This window comes from Rhopalosiphum padi, chromosome 4 (assembly GCF_020882245.1).
Source record: "Rhopalosiphum padi isolate XX-2018 chromosome 4, ASM2088224v1, whole genome shotgun sequence".
In the NCBI taxonomy this organism is placed as follows: Eukaryota; Metazoa; Arthropoda; class Insecta; order Hemiptera; family Aphididae; genus Rhopalosiphum; species Rhopalosiphum padi.
In genome coordinates, this window is record NC_083600.1 from 16,437,257 (window position 1) to 16,462,491 (window position 25,235).

General features: G+C 27.5%; 2 protein-coding genes across 2 annotated transcripts; both read right to left on the reverse strand.

Moving 5' to 3' along the window:
- Positions 1-1,844: 1,844 nt before the first annotated feature.
- LOC132929353 (venom protease-like) lies at positions 1,845-10,109 on the reverse strand. The gene is made up of 7 exons (XM_060994664.1): positions 9,900-10,109; positions 5,609-5,683; positions 5,326-5,480; positions 5,107-5,228; positions 4,165-4,439; positions 3,319-3,485; positions 1,845-2,436 (listed from the first exon to the last, which is right to left on the reverse strand). Exons 1-7 carry the CDS (start codon positions 9,985-9,987, stop codon positions 2,260-2,262), a joined length of 1,059 nt encoding a protein of 352 aa, XP_060850647.1. The 5' UTR covers positions 9,988-10,109; the 3' UTR covers positions 1,845-2,259.
- Positions 10,110-11,799: 1,690 nt separating this feature from the next.
- LOC132929354 (venom protease-like) lies at positions 11,800-17,049 on the reverse strand. Its single transcript, XM_060994665.1, has 7 exons — positions 16,800-17,049; positions 15,781-15,855; positions 15,522-15,676; positions 15,310-15,431; positions 14,104-14,378; positions 13,268-13,434; positions 11,800-13,102 (listed from the first exon to the last, which is right to left on the reverse strand). The coding sequence occupies exons 1-7, from the start codon at positions 16,882-16,884 to the stop codon at positions 12,926-12,928; spliced, it is 1,056 nt and encodes a 351-aa protein (XP_060850648.1). The 5' UTR covers positions 16,885-17,049; the 3' UTR covers positions 11,800-12,925.
- Positions 17,050-25,235: the final 8,186 nt, after the last annotated feature.

A 25,235-nucleotide genomic window follows, 5' to 3' on the forward strand; every position in this document is an offset into this window, starting at 1 on the left:
CGGCAAGTACAAAGACACTATCGTGTATACAACTGGTGAATACAGCTAAGTATATATTTCTTGCCGAACAACATAATGCCTATTTCCTTGTACATGTACGAGTAACTGCTGTATGGTATTTTCAGCGGACCGTCGGAATCGCCCAGTGTAACGAAATCGCGAAAAATACTTAAGACCCACAACTCCAAATACAATAGAGATATACACACGTACGACATGGTTCGTATTTAAGGTTTCACATATTTTAATAAATTTATAATATGTTTAGCCATATTAATTTTAAATTTACTTCTAAAGGCCTGGAAAAATGTTTTTTTTTAACTACATAATAAGCTTATAAAGACGTTAAAAAGTCAATTTTATTTTTTCATATGGGCCACGGCCACTTTTAAATGGTCTTAAAAAAAAAAAAATTATTTTTACCTCTTTTTAAAGTTAATCATTAGTTGTGAGCAATGGGCATACTAAAAATAGGTTAGTACGTTGAAGAGAACATCGCTCTTCCTTTTTAAACAATAATAATAACTGTGATGATTATCTAAGAATTTATTATTAAAACCGTTTTTATTTTTTTTAAGTATATTTCATGCTGTATATGGGTGAAGGAGTAAGTTTTCAACTTTAAAACTTTACATACAAGAATAGCTGTGTTGCCAAACAATATACGCTCACGCATTCTACATATAGCCTAGAACATTGAACAGAACGTCGTCCTTGTTCTATAGACACTCTGGCTGATGTAGCCAGATTCTTTTGACAACACGGCGCACTGTCTTATATTTAATACATAATATGATACAGTTTTAATACTAAATGAATTTTGTTTGAAATAATTACACAAGCATGTGTAAGTAATAATAGCATAATATTATGAATATAATTTTACCTATATGCATCGCGCGTGAGTAAAGGTTTGACACTGTCTCGACGACGCGCAATAAAAGAACACCATTATAATAAATTTAGTTGTTATACTCATACATTTGGGCTATATAAAATAATATACATATGGCATATAATATCTCAATTCACTAGCGGAATCGACAATCTGTCGAACAAAATGGTTGGTACACGAGACTGTGCACACTCTGCAAACGATTTACAATGAATAAACACCGATAATGTTCGTAATTCGTATCACTTATTCTCTATATATTATATATATAGCTACTGGTAGGTACTTTATTTACGTGGAGGTATATAAAGTTGGTAATTTCACTCGAATTGTTTAATCCGATATTGTCATATGCCACAATCGGCTGTGTACACGCCTATTATAGTATTATATAACCGTTTATAATAAGAGATACTCCTAGATGTAAGATGTTATATAATAAATAACAATTGTAGCTTGTTTTTACAACAGAGGTGCGGATTTTATAGCATTAGAGTGAATTAATGAGCATAACCTCGTGAAGAGGATTAAAAAAAGATGCCAATGCACTAATGTCTAATTATTATAATAATTGTTTTTATCTCTGATTCACGTGCAACGTGGCAAATTTACGTTTAGCGCGTAAGTGCAGAACCAATATTTTTATGTTGTGTTTTTAGCTTTAATATTAATGTGAATTGAATACCTGCTTGAAGTTACAAATATTATCAGTTTTTGTAAACGTTTGAATGTTTACGACACTTCAATTTGTATGCAAATTATGTTATGCGCCTATTAACATGTAAATAAAATGTTACAGTTTAAATACTAATATTATGATTTAAGGTTATTAAAAACCTATATTATTTTTTTTGTACGCTATATACCACGATGTACTTATATATAAACTTGATCCTGATTAATTTGTTCTCGCAATATTACTTATATATTAAACGACGTCACACTAAGATAATTTAGAAAAAACCGTGTATTTTAAATTATTATAAAATAATAATAAATAATAATCTTATATATCTTATTACAGCGTTCAGCATATAATACTATAGTATCAAAATATAAAAAAAAAAGTGCCTAATTAATATATTTTATATTATTATAGTACCTTTTAGAAATTGGTTATCAATATATCTTATACATAGAATTTAAAATTGATGTATTTATAGATAATGTTTTATAATTATTTGTATGGTTATTAAGAAAATATATTAACACTTGGGAGTAGACCCAATATGAGAATAAAATAAAAAGAATCAGAATATTATAAACTTAAGGACAATAACATCTGTAATTAAGTATGAATATTATTTCATTTGCGATATTAAAAAAATCGCATAGCCATGTCCATCTATATCGGTATGTACATATCAACCAGACTTGGGCCAAACGATTTGTTCGATCCACGGCAAGTACTTAGACACTCTAGTGTATACGCCTGGTGAATCCAGCTCAGCACACCTCTTGCCGAACGACGTAACCCCTATTTGCTTGTACATGCATGTGTATATGCTATGTGGTATTTGAAGCGGACCGCCGGAATCGCCCTGTGTAACAAAATCGCGAAAAATAGTTAAAACCGACAACTCTGAATCGATGCAATTAATAGGAGACTCTACACGCTCACGACTAGGGCTAGGATTTGTATGCAATAAAAAATTGTAAAATATGCATTTTATTTACCAAAATATGTAAAAATATGCATTTAAATATTTTAAAACGATAGGTTAAAGGCAAAAATATAGTTACAAAAAAAATATTAATTAATTGAAATATATCAGTGATTGGCTGTTTGCCTTAATACTATAATATGATTGAGAAATAAAATAATTTACAAATAAAATTTATAATTTACATTCAATAGTGGAAATACTTTAAATTGTATGCTTGAAAAATTGGAAAATGTATGTTTGACAAAAAACCAAGTTTTACATTTGAATCAGTAGAGCTAGGATTAAATACGAAATATTATTATTAAATTATAGATATTAATAACTATGAAACAAACTATAAAACATGCATTTTTTGCATTCTTATAAGTTATATATAATCGAAATATACAATAATATTAATTGTATTCAATATATGCAATAATATGCATTTTATACAAAGTATTTAATAATTATCCGTGCTCTCTTGTTGTTTTTTCAATTTACAAAATATGCACGACGGAACAAGTAAAAAAAAAAAACAATATAATAAGACTTGTCGTTTGCTTTTTTTAATGAATTATTGAACGAATTAAACAAATCGGCGATAGATCGTATGCATATAGATATACTCGTAACGTTATATCGCTTACTTTATCAGCTCGCGATTTGGATAATTTAATACAACATTGAATACATGAAACGAGCAGTGTCTCTTATACAATAAAATAAATATGACTTTTGTATGTTATACGTGAATACGAAACACATGTAACTTACCGCACAAGTGTCTTTTTCGCCCTTTACATCGCCCGCGCACATCTGGCTTTCGTCGAGTATTCCGCTGGGCAATTGAGATTTCGCTGCCGACGCATAATTGGATTTGCACTGGTTCCCGGGGATAACATCCAAAACCACTTTTAACAGGTCTGAACTGACACTTCCCGCTGCAACACGGTTTACTTGTATTTTATTTGACATTAGATACTATAAACATTCATCAGGACTCAGGACTGCAATCATTATAGTATTATCCACCACGGTAACAAATATGCAGTAATAAATATTCATCAAATACCAAACCTCAATGACTGAATAGTGAATACTAGTAATCTACTTCATTTTTGAACATAGACAATTGAAAAAGTATAAAATATTCATTTTTATAATTAATACCAATAAAAACATTTGTCATAGTTTAAGGGCGGCAAATCTACGGCACTAGGCTATTTATGTACTACGCTATTTATAAAGTTTTGATTATAACTGTTATAAGAAATTCAAAGAAACAAATTAAAAACATTTTAAAAATTATAATTACAAAAAAAGGTGTGCCTATACTTAATAAAATAATACTGTATAATAAATATGTAACTTTATTTGTACCCTTAAGTACGTGAATAATTTTCAAAACCTTAATTGAGAAAATTTGGCACACTTGATCCCAAAAAGATTCGCCGTCCCTGGTATATACTATAGTATGTTTTATCGACGTATTATGTTTCTCACACCTTTGCTAGCCCTCCCCGTCACCAACACCCCTGCGGAAAGACTTATTAAGACTTTATTACTTATTAATACGGTTATGAGCAAATATAATTTAAAAACAAAAAAAAATAAACCAACCATTATCGGTTAGTCCCCAACCAGTTGCTAACGCCTTCATTGAAGCCGTAGATTGAAAGAAAGGGTCTGTATCTGCGTTAAGACAAATGGGCCGTACGTACGGCGAAAATATCACGTCCTCTTCCAAATGGAATAATGCTATATCATTGTACAATGACGGTGGCTTATAATTCGGGTGAACTGTGCGTCGATCGATTTTGTAATCCTTTGGTCTGGCATCATCGGTATCCGATGCATAGTTCAGTTCTCCCAAGCGTGCCCATCGCACTAAATATCTGAAATTATGATAAATTTTAAATTTTTCACAGCCGAGTGAATAATTCATCAACATTAATCATTTTTTTAGTTTATATACATGATTTTATATTTTTTAAGACATTATCCTAGAAGATTGATAGACGCAAATTCCAAAAACCTCAGTTTATATTGAGTACATAATAATAATATATTCATATTGTTATTACTTATATAGTTGTATGTCTGATTTTCAAAATGTTAGGAAAGCTCACTTTGTGACCTTGCTAAATTACCGGTTTTTATACGTATATTAATGCAACGCAGTACTCGTTTGTTCCACACAAAATCAAAATCAAAATTAGTAATCTTTATATATTTAATATTTATACCCGTGCCTATGAATATAAACTAAATACTCACATTTTGATATGATTTAATATTGAATAGGAAGAACTTACTTCAATATTAACGAATATCGGTTCAAAATTATTTATTTATTTGATTAAGGTATTAAATTATTTATATACATTGTGAAGGGATGGTGATATTTACCTTTTATCTAATTTAGTAGGTATCTACTAGAAACTAATAATGGATAGACGGGCGGACGTGACGGAAATATAAGGTGTTTAAAACTAATGTTTAGAAACCTATAACGATGTGTTTTATTTATCATTGTTTTTATATTAATAATATCATACTAACGTGTTTCCATTATGTGAAAGTTTTTCACAGTGTGCTGCAGACAGAATCCATCTATTGCTAATCAATGATCCACCGCAGGACCATACGTCGTCTTTGGGGTTTCCGCTATAACCTAACAACGCCTATAAAATAATCGAATTAATGTGAAATCTATTAACAATTAACACATTCTTATGATCGATATTAATGATATTATACTTATGATTATTACTACATTACCATGTGTGGAAATTCTTTTGGATTAGCCAATGTTCCGTTAACGATTAAGGGTAAGACATCGAAACAATCTTTAAATTTGATAAACTCGTCTTCGCCCGGCAGCAATATTGGATTCTTTATTATAGTGTATATCAACTCCGAATACTTTTCGCACACTTTATTAAAATTAAAATAAATAACAGTGCATAGTTATTATAATAATAAAAAAAATATTTTTATTTTTATTTTTCGGAAGATTTATTGGTGAAATAATATATTATAGTTATTATAAACAAACACTTACTTTCAGCGGCCGAATATGTTTCTATGCTTGCGGATTTTTTAACTGGTGGAATACTAGATGCACCCATCACTTTACCTGTAAGCAGACAATAAACAATAAAAATCAACCAGTCAAATGATCGAAATTACATTGGCAACAAATTTTCTAAATTCTTTTTTAACTGTGTGAATTAAATAGGTTATAATTAATAATTTTTTTTTATTACATTAAAACCCTCGAATTAATAATTAATAGTATTAATATAAATCACCGTAATAAAGATGATATTGATTATAATATAATATTATTAAAGTTGTCATAATGTCATACCCACTATTATATACTAAACAGTCAACATTGGAACCAATAATTATAGTAACCTACTAACATATCAAATTATTTAAAATGGTTTCACTACCCATCTGTTTTTATAAATAAAGGTATATATAACATTCATAACTGACTAGTGATTATAGTGATTATTTACTATATAGTTTTCCCAGTGTAAGCCTCGAGAACGGAAAACACAGTGGCACGATTTATGTAATAATATATACGAAGTGCTTACTATTTTTATAACTATTATACATAATATTTGGTATTTCGATTCAATGTGATAAGTCATATAGTTATGCCGTATCATGGGTTGTCGGTATCACACTTCAATGTGGTGGTAAATTTACCTGGTATTTTAACTTAATATATCAATCTTTGCCTATAGGCAATTATAATTTAAAATTTTTTTGTTAATTTGTAATATTAAAAAAGTAATATAATCATAGGTATATCACTATTAACCACGATCAAGGTATCACCTAACATGAAATTAAGACAATATTATACTAAGAGGATATCGGCATACTATATTAAATCATTTTTTATTTCTCTTTGACCCTTGCGCCACATATAGTTAGCTTTTGTGTATCATTATTGTGTTTTAAGCTTTAATATGAGAGTGAATGTGAATTTACTTATTATTGAACTTAATATGACATTATATCTGATGTTATCGCAACTGAACGAGCGTTGTTCAATAATGATTGTTTTACATATTCATATAAAATATTTATTATACTGACATCCTGTTATAACTTTCATGCATAAAATTAATTTTAGGTACCTTTATACTTTATATTTAAAAAATGATTATGTATTGATATTATGGACGACTTTATTTGTTATAAATATCTTTGAGAAAAATTGCGGCTATGATTATAATGCTAAAAAAAAAGTCTGTAAGTAGTTTATGATTATAAAAACTGGAAAAGAGACGACGCATTTTCAACTGTAAAATTTGCCTAGAAAATTCCATTTTTTGTTGCGCAACTCGCTTTCTCATGATTTATAACCGCATCGGTAAACCATATTATTTCATATTATTAATGTGATATAATTCTACACATTATAATCGTTATAATAAACATGTACCAATACTATAATACTGTGTGTGTGTGTGTGTGTGTGTGTGTGTGTGTGTATATTTATGCAATACAAACTAGCTGTTTTAACGTTCTCGTGGTAACGACACTTGTTTTTATATTATTTTATAACATATCGTCACATGTGGCTATACGCGAGTATACAAAACTATAAAACGATAATACTTTAAGGTTATTACAATTTAATTATTTTTTTGCTAATTAATCATTATTTAGTTCATATCAACAATGTCTGCATATCCCGAAAAACCATTCGATGGTCATTGTTATGGCTGTTTGCAGGAATTATTGTTTTACTACGACATTAGCAAAACCATCGTATTCTGGACGAATGTTTTCTTGATCTTGTCCACCGCGATTACCGGTAATCTGTAGCTCTAGATTAGCACTATACAGGCACACCCACAGCGATAAAAATAATAAACCACACTTGAACCTACAGTGACTAATTCCGGTAGGCAGCAAGCGGAGCTTTGACCATCGATAATTTATATAAACTTAATGGGTTCGAAACTGGGCTAGCCTTTTAGAAAATAGAAGTAAATATTATCACCGGTCATCACACCCACGTTACTATTCAAACAATAAATCCTATCTGTGACGATGGTTATAAAGTAGTAAACTATAAAATTTCATACGGACGTTTGCTTCCTCACCCACCATCCATAAAAACCCCTCGTCTATCAACGAGAAAAATAATCCGAATGCTTTATCAGTAATGTAGCACTATATAAGTATGGAATTTTATTTTTAGAATGAATATTATTATCGTTTTATTGGACTAATAAAAAAAAATCGTCATCTTTTATTTAATGAAAACAATTTGTCAGGCGATTTCGGTCGGTTGTGTTTCGCTACAACTAAACATATCGAAATGACCGTCCGACTAATCTGTTCAATGTTCCGAAAAAAACCATTGGACACAAAACACTTCCAAAACGACACGACTGCAATGCGCCAACAGCGCTACCACAAAAACAATCTTATCGAAAAATCTGCATGGTTAAAACGTAAAATGATCGAAAAGGATACACAAAATGAACAACACCGACGATCGATTCAAGGTAATTTCAGTGTTATGTCGTATTTCATGTTATGAAGCGGGTGATGGAAATTGGCAATTATAAAACCAATGACACTTATTTATTATGAAATGTGTATTTTGATTTTTATAATTTATACATAGGATACTCGATATAAGATTAACTTAATATAATATACTGGATAACAGCTCGTATAGTTAGGTACTTTTCCATGTATACGGGTGCACTGATACTGGTACGTTATGATTGGATAATTAATCAAATTTTTAGGAGACCTCGACTTCATTTTATTTGTTTAAAAGTTACAGCGGTTTAAGTTTAAAGCTTAGTAATAAAGTTGTCTTACTCTTTTTCAAGTAATATATAAAATATATATTTTTTTTTTGTCGTTTTAACAACGTTATATTTATATTTTGTTGTGTAGACAATAAGGTACATTGACATTTATTGTATAGTACTATAAATTATTAATGGTAATGCTATTGAAAAAATATTGGTTAACCTTCTCATCATGCCGGTTTTATTATGTTATAGGTAGCTATATTAAACGACTATCGTTCTACCTGATTCTATTTTCAGATATATTGGCGGATACATTAGATTTTATACTAAATACGAGATCCCGACATCAGCATCGAGAATACGGCCACCACGAAGAAGAGAGTTCAATGCCGCTTACAAAATTAAGTACTAAACATTTAAGATCGTTCCAAAAACTAAACACGTTGGCAATAGACTTAGAAGAGTTAGAAACATCGACGCAGCAATTCATTTGCCGAAAATGCAGACTTCAGATTACCTAACGATTTAACGATATTATTCGTCTTGTTCTTTTACGTCTAAACTGTTTACTTGTCAAATATATATTTTTAATATTATTATTTCATATAAAATTACTTGTGATTAAAATCATATTTTAACATATAAAATTATGTATATTCTGATATACTGATATATCTTGTACGAACTCGAAATGTTGAGAAATGTATATGGTATCGTCATGTAGATTCAATAATGGTCAATGGACATTGTTGCATAAATTATAATAACATTATAATTATAAAATTAAGATATACAAAATTGCAACGCCACTTAAGCTTGACCTATACAAAATATTACCTAATATAAATCACTGTAATAAAGATAATAAAATGTGATACAAGGCATCGCGATTCGTATTTACTATTATGTGCTAAACAGTCAACATTGAATCAATAATTACAATATAGTTATGACCTCTTAGATTATTTAAATTTATTTCATTATCTATATATTTATACAAATGCGTAACATTTTTAACTGACTATAAACGATACAAAGTACTAAAGAAATCAGATCGTTCCAAACTCCTCACACATTTATAGTTGACAGAGAAGCATTGAAAACTTCAAACCAACAATTAATTTATAAAAAAATACACACTTCAAAATTATAAGCAATAGTCAGTAGAAGCATCTTAATATGACAATATAAAAATATTAAACACCTTGTTTTATTACGTCCAAGCTGTTACTCGTCATTTCTTAAAATATTCTCATACTTATCTATAGGCGACTATTTTTAATATTATTTTTATTTATAAATTACTTGTTGTACCAATCTACTCATCTCAATCATTTGTTTGTATCCTAATAAAACTCATTAAACTAAGTATGATAGGTAGAAACATATACCTATCATTTATATTATGATGAGTGTTATTTTTGGTAATATATTCGATTTATGATTAATCAAAACTATTTGGTAAAATATTTACTTGACGTATCTTCACTTTCCGTGAGGAAATTTTAAAAGAATTTATAAAATATTAGAATAAAATCGTAAGCTTACCATTATTTTGCGGTGCACAATATCCCAAATGCATAATGTATAAAATTAACAGCGTAAATATACATTTTAAACTTCTGAGACTCGTCATTTCACACTAAACGATTAGAAATAATATCTATTACAATACCTAGCTATTATCGTTTAACTTGTGAAAGAGTACTGGACACTGGTCGACGTTAGTTGTACGTTTAAGAAATACTGCAAATTGCGACTATACCTACCTACTCAATATCAAGATTTCTTGTTTTGATCAGTGTAGACACGAATATCATAAATTTACATAATTTATAAATTCAGAATTCACATTTATACGTCATAAAATATTACAGTCTAATTTAAAATCTCAGTTCCCACTACCATTACACGTGACCTTCTCTGTCTACACGGGTGGTAAAACATATTATATTATATTGTAAACAATTTGGTTAAATGTTGCACTGATACTGAGTTGAAGTATAAAAAAATAAATAATTATCTATAATCAAAATAATATAACACTAAGTACTTAAGTAAAAGTAAAATAACACACTTTATATGTAAAAATGTGGTTTGTGGGGGATTAATAATTATTATTTTTATAATATATGTTGATATCAGTTAGGTATATCCAGGTTTATAGGAATGATAAAATATAAAGGAGCTTGTGACCTTACTTGTACGCTAAAAAATAATTAAATTTGTAGGTACCTTCCTATGCCAAATATATAGTATGCTGAAATACGTCATTAAAAACATTTTAATTTAACAATGTGATAATTAAAAGGTAAAAAATTAAAATAAATCTAACTACATTATTATAAAACGATAAATTAATCATAATATTATAAAATCTTTATAACTACATCGCAATGTCTTTAATCCTTTCATGACTTCGTGATCACACTTCATTCTTAGCCGAAGTCATAAAAATGCAATGTAAGCGACTTGTAAGTTGTAAATATAATGTCTTACCAATTTATTGGTACAAACACATCCAACGTTTATTGATTAAATAGGTAATCGCCATCAGACACGACACAAATACACAACGCAAAATATACCTTTACTGATGGCAATAACTACTAAGGTAAAAAACTAATATTGTTTAGGTATATAAATACAATTTGATTATAAATTACGAAGATATCCTTTTAGGTTATTGGTTACCTATTGATAATCTACTTGTTATTACTCACAAAGTTATAATTCGCAAGACAGTAGTTTAAAATCATCCTGTTGATGATCATTAGACATCCACTCGTCTAGTACATAGTATTATCTATCAACTGTATATTTTTATCTAAAATTTTTTCTACCAACATATATCTGGATAAAATACGTGTCTATTCACATACATTTTGGCTGACATTTATTCGGGTATTTTATAGCGCTCATATTTTGTAGCATTGTACCTACTAAATATCTACATAAAATAGAAATATCCCCTTGATGACGCTAAGCCACTATAATTATATATTGCATAGTTCGTACTTTCAAACAAATAACAACAACTCGTTAAGTTTATTTTGGTGCTAAACTACTAGTAGGATTTGAAAAAAAATCCAGTGATACGAAAACTATATAATATTGAAAAAAAAAAATACAGAGTAAGATGGAAAATGGGACTTTATTTTTTTCTCAATATAATATTGTTTGGGCCATTGCTTTTTCAAATCTTAACGATTGTCGAGTTCCAAGATAAACCACACCGGTTATATCAATAAATTGGCAACTCATCACGAATAAAAATAATAATTAATAGGCCATAGCTAATAAAGTAGGTATTATAATTTATCGTAACGCGTGCCTGTTTAGGCGCCCTGTCGAGTGAAGACCATTTGTGCGGATGGTAACAGTAGTGCAATCTACCGTCGTATGTTCATACTTTTCAATGAGAGTTAAAATATATTACTCTTGGCTATATTCATTTATTTATTATTGTTATCGCCCATTAGGTCAATTTTACAAAGGTAAATTTACAAAAGAAACATACATAATATTATTATTACAATACAGTTAACATAAAATTGTTTACAAATTAATACACAGAAAATAATATAATTTGGATTAACAGTGTTGGTGCTTTGGGGTAGACATAACTATCCTACAGAAACGGGGTTGACTCATTTTCCAAACGCATTAGACGGTAGATGGGGCGATTTCGACTACAATCGGAGGTAAGATAATGGACGACAAATGGAGCAGTGGAGCGAGTGGAATATTAGAGAACTCAAAATTGAACACAGGGTAGGAATAATATAATATGATGAAAGGCTAATATTTTATTTTATTTTTAATAATTATATATAAATTATTTTTTTTAAATATTCATATACACATATAATAATAATATATATGAATCAAAAATATATGATTAATACATAATGTAATATTATGAATTTGATATAATTCCACAATTCATAAATAAAAAACATATTAAGCAAATATACCAGCCATCGTATCATTTTATATGCATATTTCTTACCAATATAAAAGTCAAACAAATCATATTACAATATAACCTATCATTTTTATAATTATTTTTATCTACGGAGCAAATCGCTAACCAGTTACAGAATACCTATAAACAAGTACAAAGCGTTTGAATAGCAGCTCAATATGCATGCACAAAAATGGATGAAATTCAATTAAAATAGAATATAGCATAGAATATAATACAAACAATAAATAATAATTTTGTATGTTATTACAGCGTTTAGAGTATAGTATCCAAATATTAAAAAAAAAGTATATAACATATTCTATATAATATTTCCTTTTAGAAATTGCTTATTAATATATTTTATATCTAGAACCTAAAATTGATGTATTTATAGATATTTTTTTATAATTATTTATGTGGTTAATAAAAAAATATATTATAATTATTATATTAACACTTGGGTAGACCCAATGTGGGGATAAAATAACAAGAGTCAGAGTTTTATAAGCTTAAGGACAACGATATCTATAATTAAGTATATTATTTCGTTTGCGATATCAAAAGAACTCGCATAGCCATGTCCATCTATATCGGTATGTACATATCAACCAGACTTGGGCCAAACGATTTGTTCAATCCACGGCAAGTACTTAGACACTCTAGTGTATACGTCTGGTGAATCCAGCTTAGCACACCTCTTGCCGAACGACGTAACCCCTATTTGCGTGTACATGCATGTGTATCTGCTATGTGGTATTTGAAGCGGGCCGCCGGAATAGCTCTATGTAACGAAATCGTGAAAAATAGTTAACACCGATAACTCCGAATAGGTACAATCAATAGGAGACTCTACACGCTCATGACGTAACTTGTATTTAACTTGTATACAATAAAATAAATATGACTTTTGTATGTTATACGTGAATATGAAACACATGTAACTTACCGCACAAGTGTCTTTTTCGCCCTTTACATCGCCCGCGCACATCTGGCTTTCGTCGAGTATTCCGCTGGGCAATTGAGATTTCGCTGCCGACGCATAATTGGATTTGCACTGGTTCCCCGGGATAACATCCAAAACCACTTTTAATAGGGCTGCATTGAAATTTCCATCTGTAACACGGTTTACTTGTATTTTATTTGACATTAGATACTAGAAAATTAATCAGGACTCAGGATCGCATCTATAGTATTCACGATCCGGATAACAAATATGCAGTACCTAATAAATATTCATCTATTACCTAACCTCAATGGCTCAATACTAGGGATCAAATTTATAACAACAAAGACATTTGTCATAGTATATAGCAAGGGTGATGAATCTACGGTACGCGTGCCAAAAGCGGCACATTGATCAAATTTCAATGGCACGTGAAAAAATTATTAAAAACTATGCTATTTATAAAATTTTGATCAAAACTAAAAAAAAAAAAACTTTGAAAAAATTCAAAGAAACAAATTAAAAACATTTTAAAAATTATAATAAATTACAAAAAAAAATGTGTGCCTAGTATACTAAATAAAATAATACTGTATAATAAATCTGTAACTTTATTTGTACCCTTAAGTGCGTGAAAAATTGTCAAAACCTTAATTGAGAAAATTTGGCATACTTGATCTCAAAAAGATTCGCCGTCCCTGGTATATACTATAGTATGTTTTATCGACGAATTATTTTTCTAGCCCTCCCCGTCACCAACACCCCTGCGGAAAGACTTATTAAGACTTTATTACTTATTAATACGGTTATGAGCAAATATAATTTAAAAATAAACCAACCATTTTCGGTTAGTCCCCAACCAGTTGCTAACGCCTTCATTGAAGCCGTAGATTGAAAGAAAGGGTCTGTATCTGCGTTAAGACAAATGGGCCGTACGTACGGCGAAAATATCACGTCCTCCTCCAAATGGAATAATGCTATATCATTGTACAATGACGGTGGCTTATAATTCGGGTGAACTATGCGTCGATCGATTTTGTAATCCTTTGGTCTGGCATCATCGGTATCCGATGCATAGTTCAGTTCTCCCAAACGTACCCATTGTGCTAAATAACTGAAATTATGATAAATTTTAAATTTTTCACAGCCGAGTGAATAATTCATCAACATTAATCATTTTTGTAGTTTATATGCATGATTATATAGCTATAGAAATTATACTAGAAGATTGATAGACATAAAATCCAAAAAACTCAATTTACTTAAAGTATGTAATAATATTATAGTTGTCTACGATAGCTCAGGTTTTAATTTATAGTAAAATAACAAGACTTAATTAATATTAATTTTAATTTTACTTTTATTCGCTATTTCACCTAGGTATCGAGCGGCTATGTCGCGTGCGTTACATATAGAGACGTCCGGTTTTACTGTGACTGAACAACGGCGGCCGATCGTCTGTCACCGAGTACTGCTATATTGGACATATTATCTTATCTTACATTAAATTATATTATTATACACTATACAGATAATCTTTATAATATTTCCCAATTATATAGGTACAAAATATATCTCGCATACGCCACAATAGTTATTACTTAGGTATGTCATATTATCAACATGTTAGAAAAGCTCACTTTGCGACCTTGCTAAATTACCGGGTTTTATACGTATTTTAATGCAACGTTTGTTCCACACAAAATTAAAGAACATTTAGTTACCTTTATATTTTATAAATATTTATACTAGGGCCTATGCATATATACTAAATACTCATAATTTAATATCGAATAGGAATAACTTACTTCAATATTAACGAATATCGGTACAAAATTATTTATTTATTTGATTAAGGTATTAAATTATTTATATAAATTGTGAAGGGATGGTGATATTTACCTTTTACCTAGCTTATATATCTACTAGAAACTAATAATGGATAGACGGATGGAGATAAAATGTATTTAAAACTAATGTTTAGAAACTTATAACGATGTTTTTTTATTTATAATTGTTTTTTTTATTAATACTATCATACTGACGTGTTTCCATTATATGAAATTTTTTCACAGTGCGCTGCAGCCATAATCCACCTATTGCTAATCAATGATCCACTGCAGACCCATAAATCGTTTGTGACATATTTGCCATGACCTAACAAAGCCTATAGAATAATTGAATTCATGTGAAATCTATTAACACATGCTTATAATCTATATTAATGTTACCATACTTATTATTAGTGCTACATTACCATGTGTGGAAATTCTTTTGGCATAGCCAATGTTCCGTTAACGATTAAGGGTAAGACATCGTGACAATTTTTAACTTTTAAATAAGTGTCTTCGTTTGTCAATGATATTGGATCCTTTATTATAGTGTATATCAACTCTGAATACTTTTCGCACACTTTTTTAAAATTAAAATAAATAACAGTGTATAATTATTATAATTTTTATTAACCGAGGATCTATAGGGGAAATAACACATTATAGTTATAAACAAACTCTTACTTTCAGCGGCCGAATATGATTCTATGCTTGCGGATTCGTTAACTGGTGGAATACTAGAAGCACCCATTACTTTACCTGTAAGCAGAAAATAAACAACAAAAATCAACCAGTCAAATGATTTAAATTATATAGACAAAACATTTTCTCAATTCCTTTCTCACAGTATACCACATATGAATTACATAGGTTATAATTAATAATTTATAGTCTATTATACATATTCACTTTGTTTTGAAAATTGTCATGTGCAATATTAATTCATAAGAATTTAGTAATAAGTAGTAATTATTGACGAATATTTTATATTGCATACCGAATCATAATTATCGAGCTCGTATCAATTTACAAAGTATTCGGTATAATAGACTATATTATCCTTATTCCTTAGTATTTAATGTAGAATATCACCGGAAGTTTTCGTTAAAATTTCGATAACAATACGTAAACATTTTCAGAAAAAATACCTGATTCACATTTTTCTTTAAAATATATATGTTATCATTTAAAAAATCAAAGTTGGTATCGCCTCAGGATACTCCTTAAATTTTGTGAAAAATCTAAGTAGGTAGGTACTCGAAAATATCGGCTTTAATTACATTTAAAAATTCCAAAAATCAGAATTTGAATATATGCATAATTTAAGCATAAAAATGGGGTGATAAAAAATCACCTAGTATAGAAAATGATATGTTATTTGTAAAATCTTTTACATGTTGTTTTTTATTTGTACACCTATTTCGATATAAATCTATGAAACAAAAAAAAAATCATACATTTTGTTTATCATATTGTATTTACACGAACAAAAAGATAATAATTTGTAAAAAGAAAACTACGAGTTTTTACATTTTGTTACATATATACCTAAATTTTATATTAAGAGTTTTTATTTTTGGTAATATATTCGATTTATAATTAATCAAAACTATTTAATATTATATTTACTTGACGTGCCTTCACATTTCGTAAGAATATTATAAAAGAATTTATAAAATATTAGAATAAAATCGTAAGCTTACCATTATTTTGCGGTGCACAACATCCGAAACGCATAATATATACAATTAACAGCATAAATATACATAGTAAACTTTTGAGACTCATAATTACACGCTGAACGATTAAAAATAATATCTATTGCAATACCTAGCTATTATCGTTTAACTTGTGAGACTGTGAGAGTGTACTGGATATTGGTCGACGTTTAAGAAACGCTGCAAATTGCGACTAGGTACTCAACATAAAGATTTCTTGTTTTGACCAATGTAATCACAAGTATTAATATTAAAATTCAGAATTCACATTTATACGTCATAAAATATTACAGTCTAATTTAAAATCTCAGTCCCCACTACCATTACACGTGACCTTCTCTGTCTACACGGGTGGTAAAGTATATTATATTATATTGTAAACAATTTGGTTAAATGTTGCACTGATACTGAGTGGAAATATAAAATTTTTACTCTTCAACAAACCCTCTCTAATTCACTTGTTATTATTAATTAATGCATACATAACAATAACAAATCAATATTATACTATAAACACATTTTGATTTACATCTACATATATAAAATATAACGAACTATTAAAGTTCTAAATAAAAACACAAAAACAAAAAGTGAAGTGTAAAAAAATAAATAATTATCTATAAACAAAATAATTAAACACTAGGTATTTAATTAAAAGTAAAATAACATGCTTTATATGTAAAAATGTGGTTGATAGGGGATTAATAATAATTATAATTATAATATATGTCGATATTAGTTAGGTATATCCAGGTTTATAGGAACGATAAAATATAGAAGAGTTTTGTGACCTTACTATTATATATGTTTTGTAATGATCAGTAAAATAACTTCCCGAATACTAATCTACAATTCGTTATAATAATATTATAATATTAAAATATTATTATATTTACCGTCGTCAGGCATCATCGTGGGCCCCGAATTGTAAAAAAACGTAGATGTGTGTTGTACAACCCGCGATGACGGTCAACGGATGACTTTAATATGGTCTATATTGCGGACGTCTATGCTACTATGCAGATGCAGTATGCTACTTTTGAGTTATGAGTTTATTAAATTTATTATTTCTTAAACAACACACACTGAATAATACTTATGATCACCGGTTACATACTTTGCTCTACTCACAGACCACATATAAATCTTTTTTTATTAATTTTTATATTGTTTTTAGTCTTGCACGGGTATCGTTATTAAACACACGTGTGTAATTTCGCTCCCTAATTATTCGTAGACAACTTTCTCTGATTTCAATGGATTTCGTTCTAACTTGCAGTACCTATAAAATAAATTTAAAAAAATAAAATCCTGACCTACGCATGGTTATTGTATTCATATTTACCTTCAACGGTGTCAATTATCAAAATTGTATTGCTATAAATTTCACACACCAACTTAAACTCTCACAATAACCCATTAATAAAACAATTATCCTCCTCCTCACTTCCCGGTAATTTAAGTAGAAAAGCTCAAAAGACTGTGGCTAGAGCCCTACTAAATTAAATATGATAATAACACTTAAAAAGTTCCCGGCCAGGTGGTACTGCTGAGTACCTGCCCATAAATGTCAATATGCTTTTATTTTCTTAGATATTTAAACCATAGACGAAGAAAATGATAGTGATGATTCACATTTTATATTAGCTGAAAATCAATTGAATGAACTCAATATTGGTACAATTTTTTATACACAATAGCTTAATGATAATAATTAATATTGTAACAAATGTTATTAAGTTTTTTATTTTTTTTCAGCATTACCTGAAAACTATTTTAAGAAACCAACACTTGCAATTATTTCAAAATTTTGGTCATTCCATCATATTTAACCGAAGATTGTTCCTTTTGCACCAACAAAAGCTTTTAATCGAAATTATGGTGGGAATCGTAAATGCGTATCTTATAGTTTCAAACATAAAGTTTTATTTTGTTGTATTTGTATCTGCTATGGTGATGGAACCGGTTCATTTTCCGAAGGGTTTATCGATTGGAAACATGTTTATACTCGTATAAGTGAGCATGGAAATTCAAAAAAACATTAGAATAAAGTGTTATTTGAATTACCTTAAGGCTTAGGTAAAACAATTGTACATTATAAATTATGTAATATAATATTTTAATTGATTTTTTTTAAATTTATCTTCCAACAGAAATAAGAAAGGATTGTTTGCTTAAAAATAATATAATATTTTAAAAAAATACCTCTATATATATTTTTTTTTCATTATGTATGAGGCCCTAATAAATATTTCCCGGTAGGCCAAAACTTGCCTATCCGCCCATGGCTCAACATGCGGCCAAATATGATCGCATTCTAAAATACAACATTGAAAATATGTTTATAAAAAGACAAAATATAATGTAAGTCATGGACGAGGAAGTTTGGTTGGTTTTATTTCAAATTCAATTATTAGTACAATTATTAAAATAATCTGCTAAGAGATTCAGTACTTTATTTCCGACGAAACCATTGATTAATTTTCTCTAAAAGTGGATTCCACTCGATATATTACAGTAACTGATCAATTAAATATTAATGTTCATTATATATATCAACTACCAAGGATATGTTAAACAACGATTATTTAATATAGTTTTCAAGGTTTAATTTCTAAAGAATTTAGTTTAACTTTTTTTTATTAATATTATAGTAATTCTTCTAAAGGTGTACATAAAAATGTTTATCTGAGATATGAGTATTACACTTATAGGAAGCTGGTATATCTTTGTAATTTATACTTAGTCATATATCTAGTATATTTTAATTGCTATAAAATAGGATTTATGATATTTTTAAGGTAATTAAATACGCATAATATTTTTTAAATATAAATAACAACAAAAAACAAATTTTATATTGAAAAAAAAGTATCTCTCGTTTCTGATTTTCAATTCATTTAATTATACAATATATAAATATAATATAAATCTAAATGTACATGCATATATTTTATTGTTTATTACATTTTTTTTTTACAAAAATGATTCTTAGGTAGGTAATATATTTGAATGTAACATTTTATTTTTGTTTGATTGTAAACATGTAATATTAAAAGTCATTATATTGAAAATATGGATAATGGATATCCGATATAGATACTTAATAGAACATAAATTAAAATTAATAATTAAAAAAAAAAAAGAAATCTTGATTATTTCATTAAATAAAACTTTTTCTTTTAAAGACATTTTCATTGACATCCGATATAGTCAGTATGAGTATGACGACAAGTTCAAAATAGACTGCTCAAAACGGTTTGTATAATATTCTTTAAGAACATTAACATCTTTAAGATTATTAGAGAAACAGTATTTGTTCACCGAGCCGGTTATGTTCTGTAATACTAGAAAATTAATTGGATTTGATTAGTAGTATAATTACCAACATAATACCTTAAGAATTATATATATACGAATAATATGAAGGAAAGCGTTTTTACCTCAAACCCCGTATTACTTTATTTAATACTTCATTCAAGCCAGTGGCGGATCCAGGATTTAATTTTTTTTGTTTTTTTGGGTGGGGGGGCATAATCCAAAGCGCAAATCTTAAATTTTTTTAGTAATTAACAAATACATACAAATAGACAATCATTTTAAATGGGTATTTAACTTATGCTAATGGGTGGGGGGTGAAAGGCCCTTCGGGCACTCCTTAAATCCGCCACTGATTCAAGCAATGATTTCGGTATTGCCGCTAGCGCCGATCACTACATTAATCCGAGGCCAATACTGATTCAAATTTCTTGTATACACTTAATTATTACTTCTATAATAATATAATATTAACATAAATTATATCAGAACCCAATTATTATTTTACAACAATTAACATGAACACAATATTTATTTTATATAGCCACATAGGTAATATTTTGGTATTCATAGTAAATACATACGTGATTCATTATCTAATGCGTCGATAACTGATAAGAAATGGACTATCATATCTGTTAAAATAAAACTAAATTATGATAAATATATAATCTTTAATAGTGTAATTCTTTTATACAAGTATTTAGTATATAGTGAGGACAAAATATAACTAAAAAAAATCTATAAAATTGATTTATGAGGTAACAGTTGCAAATTATTATCTAGATAAAAATGAGGTGGCATATAATATGGAATTTATACATATAAAGATAACATCATCATCACACATTTTACAATTATATCAATACATTTATTTAAAAGTATATATAGTTAATTGAATTTTTAGCCTGTATTAATATAATTTTACAAAATTTCACGCCTACTTAATGTTGCACTTGCAAAATACAATTCATATATTTTAATACATATTAAATATTTCATCTTATAAAACAAACCTAACTTGTTACATAAATCTTGCCAATGTATGTAGTCCCAGTCACTGACAATATACCAATTACCAATTAATAATGATCTAAATACTTCAAATTAAATATTTAAAAGAAATAAATAAATTGAAATTTTCATAAAATAATTTTAGTAGTGAATTCCTATACATAGCATAATTTTCTAAGTACTTGAACTCTTAGTAAAATTAAATTTTTTAAATTTATTCGAATAAACGTCGATAAAATAATTACTACAGTCAAAAAGCTTAAAAGTGTAATTCAATATCCCACAAAAGTTGTTCTATAGGTGTACCAAAATATACTTAAAATAAATAGGCACAATATATTATATAAATTTAGGGTTATATATTTATAAATATGTTTTATACACAATTAAGTTAAAACATACGTACTCTTCACTACCATCCCTAAAAAACAAAAAATTATAAACTGTAATTTTTATGTGATATTTGTGTACTTATGACTAACATAAATCAAGTATAGAATATGAACAAAATATACACACATGTTTTTAAAATTTTCTGTTATAATGCTACTTGTGAAGATTCAACATGTTTTGTTAATGTGGATATGTCTAATGGGTTAATGATAACGTGCGGCGGTCGTTCGGAGAAGGTAATCATTTTTACCAAAAAAATAATAGTCCGTTTGGGTGACTATATCATTTGTACCGTTTGGGCGAGTGAAATTACTGAAATTATAACTATGCGATGTAAAAACCTGGACAGATTCATAGATATCGTTGCTAATCATTATTAATCACCATTATTGATAACAAGATTACGATTTAGACATTATTTTTTCCTGGTTTAGTATATATTATAACCATTTTCATACAAAGCCAATGAATTACTTTAAAATGTACTAATTATATTATGTATATGTAATTTTATTTATTATTTTTTTGACTACCTATATGATAATATTACTAATATACCAATTATTATATAGTAATTAGTATTATATATATTAGTATTTACCAATTTTTTTTTCTAAAAAAGGACTCAATATATTAACTATGTATATTTTATATGATTTTGTTGAGTATAAATATTATAAGTATTTTCATAATTATTCGCCCAAAAGGTATATAAGATATATCTATTCACCCAAACAGACCATATTTTGGGTCGATTCGCCCAAACGGTCTACATTCATGATAATAATAGTCATACACAATTATGTTTGTCAATCTCATATTGAAAGGGTTTATACCCGTGTTTATCAGTAAGTAATTGTACATTTAAAAGGATGCTGATCATTTTAAAAGTAACAAGAAATACATTTCATAAATTTCATAAAAGATGCATAATATATTAAATTTATAAAAATAAATATATATATAATGCACTTACTTGTAAATGCTAGAAATAAAATCATATACATACTAATTAATATATTATTATATGTTATAATTTATGATATCTCACAATATTAAAAATATAACAAATACCTAATATTGTTTTTATACAAATATATCCAATATTTACAAATTTACAAAGATTTACAACCAATGAGAATGAACGTTTGTGAGAATATGATAATTATTAACAAAAGTTAATATACCATAACCTAACCCTTAAAAAAATTCTGAGTAAAAGTATTTATTTATTCAATAACTGGCACTTAAAGTATACTTTTAAATAAACAAAATCACTGACTTTTATACAATTTTAAAATAACAAACACAAATGGAATACAAAAAAAAAACATTTTAAATAATAAAAAATACATATTGTACAAGAAAGAGTTAGATGGTTAAACATTGGCAATCCTGATCATTTTTTCGTGTGAAACATGAGCAGCATAGTTTATGTTATAAATTATTGAATTTAAAATTGATAATTATCATGAGAAAAAAAACAAGGAACTTAACAAAACCTTAACAAAGAAGCTTTGAAGTCTGCTTTACTCGAGAATAATGTACTGAGAAAACTAAATTTGCGTTTGAACGACAAAGAAACTAACATTTAAACAAGATTTTTTTATTCTAAAGATTTAACGTCGTTTCGATTAAAAAACTATCAGTTATAATGTTATCAATTATATTAACTAAGAGATGCCACATCCATAAATTTAAGATCAATGCTCCAATCTTAATTTTAATTGTTTGTTAGAAAATAAAACTAAATACGTACTTCTTATTTCTGTAATAATATATAAAAAGTAATAAATAATTGTTACAAAATATTCATGATTTCCTTACTATAAGATAAATTATTATTGTGTTTAATAATAATATATACGAATCGAGATTCGAGGACATTAGTATTAATACAATTTAAGAATTATCAGAATTTCATAATGTTCAGTAATTCCGTAGGAAAGCTACATCAACTTTAAACTTTAGAATATCTTTTTAAAAATTAAATACAAAAATATCAATTATTAATCAAGAAATTCTGCATTAGAAACATTTGGTTGTTAAATTATTTTTTTCAATCAGTTAGAACATTTATATCCAGCATTAAATGTATGTTTCAAGAAAAACGTGCAAATTTAGTATTGCAATAACTAATAATATTAAGCCGTTAAATAAGTATAAAATATTACTCAATGAATATAAGGAATTATTTTATGGTAAACTCTAATCTATCTAACCTTCTATATAGAACCTATTGGTTTTAATATTGTAATTTAGAACCAACAATAGGATCACAATATAAAATTAAGTGTATTTATTATTATTATTTATTAAACATAATTTGGTGAACTAATTAAATATTAATTAAAAATATAATACATACTATCCGGTATAGCTGTAAAAATAAAGGTTATTATAATTGAAAATAATACATTTTTATAAAAATATACGATAAATAAAGAGGTGTTTTATCATTATCAATTATCATGATTTCAAATTATTTAGATTGAATTAATTTAAAAAAAATTAGTGACTTATTGGTTTTAAATAAACTGTAAATATTAATTTATATATAATAGGTAAATTTACGAGTTTAATGACCTAAACTAACCTTTCCTGGAATCAATCAGTTGTTTTACAAATATATTATCACAAATGATTAGAGCTAATTTTATCGGTTGTCAACGTTGAATGATAAAAGAATGAAACCGATGATTTGGTTTACTGTAATATAGTTTACAGAATATTGAGAAAGAAGCATAATTCGTTGTTGAAATGAAACAACATATCTAAAATTTATATTGTTAGAATAACGTTGTACATTATAATCTGAAGCAAAATATTTTTTACAGTATTTCGATACATCAAAATTGATAATCGGATAAGTATTCGGTGAGTAGAGTCAAGTGGTACGAAGTACCCTGTAAAATGTTGGTATACTGCTCGGCAAACTTTAACTTAAAATGCATATATTATTACAAGAGCTGGGAACTTAGTATATACATATTAAATTTAGATAGGAGAAATAAGATTCGATACATATTTATTTTTTGATAAAATAATTTCTAATTTCAAAATTATTATTACATATTTTAGGTTTTATTTTATTTGCATCATACGTCATAATGTAAAGATATTTTATTCGTTATTATTCTATTAATTCTATAATTTTTAAATTTAATTAATAAGGACAATTAAATTTTATTATGATATAGTTTATAAATTACGAATTTCGATCTTAATATGTATCGAAATACTCCGAAAAATATTTTGTTTAGAATATCTGAATATAAAATTAAAAACGTATATCGTCATTCAAAAAAGTCAGAATCACGAAATTATCTAATAGGTAATAACAATTATTTGAAAATAAAACTTTTAAAAAAAAGATATTGTATACAGATAAAACTAAAAAAAATACTAATAAAATGTACGTACTGACTAAGAGTAAATGTTCTAAAAAAAAAGTAATTATAATTGTTACTAATAATTTATTAATAATAACTACTGAGGTAGTGATATGATATATATTAGAATTTATGAATTATCTAAATTCAAAAATTTTCAATATTTCATAGGAGAGAAACATTAACTTTCTTCAAACTAAGTGGAGACAATAATATGTTTAAAATCTAATCCGAGCGATGAATGTATTTATATTGCAGCGATATGTACATATTTCATTGATTTTATAATTTTTTGTGTCTAAAA

Coding starts and splice junctions, on each gene's coding strand:
- LOC132929353 (XM_060994664.1), bottom strand. CDS start 9,987: ATGACGAGTCTCAGAAGTTTAAAATGTATATTTACGCTGTTAATTTTA. Junction 4,440..5,106: donor CTTTCACATAATGGAAACAC/GTTAGTATGATA, acceptor TCATAATTTCAG/ATATTTAGTGCGATGGGCAC. Junction 3,486..4,164: donor TTGGGGACTAACCGATAATG/GTTGGTTTATTT, acceptor ACCGTGTTGCAG/CGGGAAGTGTCAGTTCAGAC.
- LOC132929354 (XM_060994665.1), bottom strand. CDS start 16,884: ATGAGTCTCAAAAGTTTACTATGTATATTTATGCTGTTAATTGTATAT. Junction 14,379..15,309: donor ATTTCATATAATGGAAACAC/GTCAGTATGATA, acceptor TCATAATTTCAG/TTATTTAGCACAATGGGTAC. Junction 13,435..14,103: donor TTGGGGACTAACCGAAAATG/GTTGGTTTATTT, acceptor ACCGTGTTACAG/ATGGAAATTTCAATGCAGCC.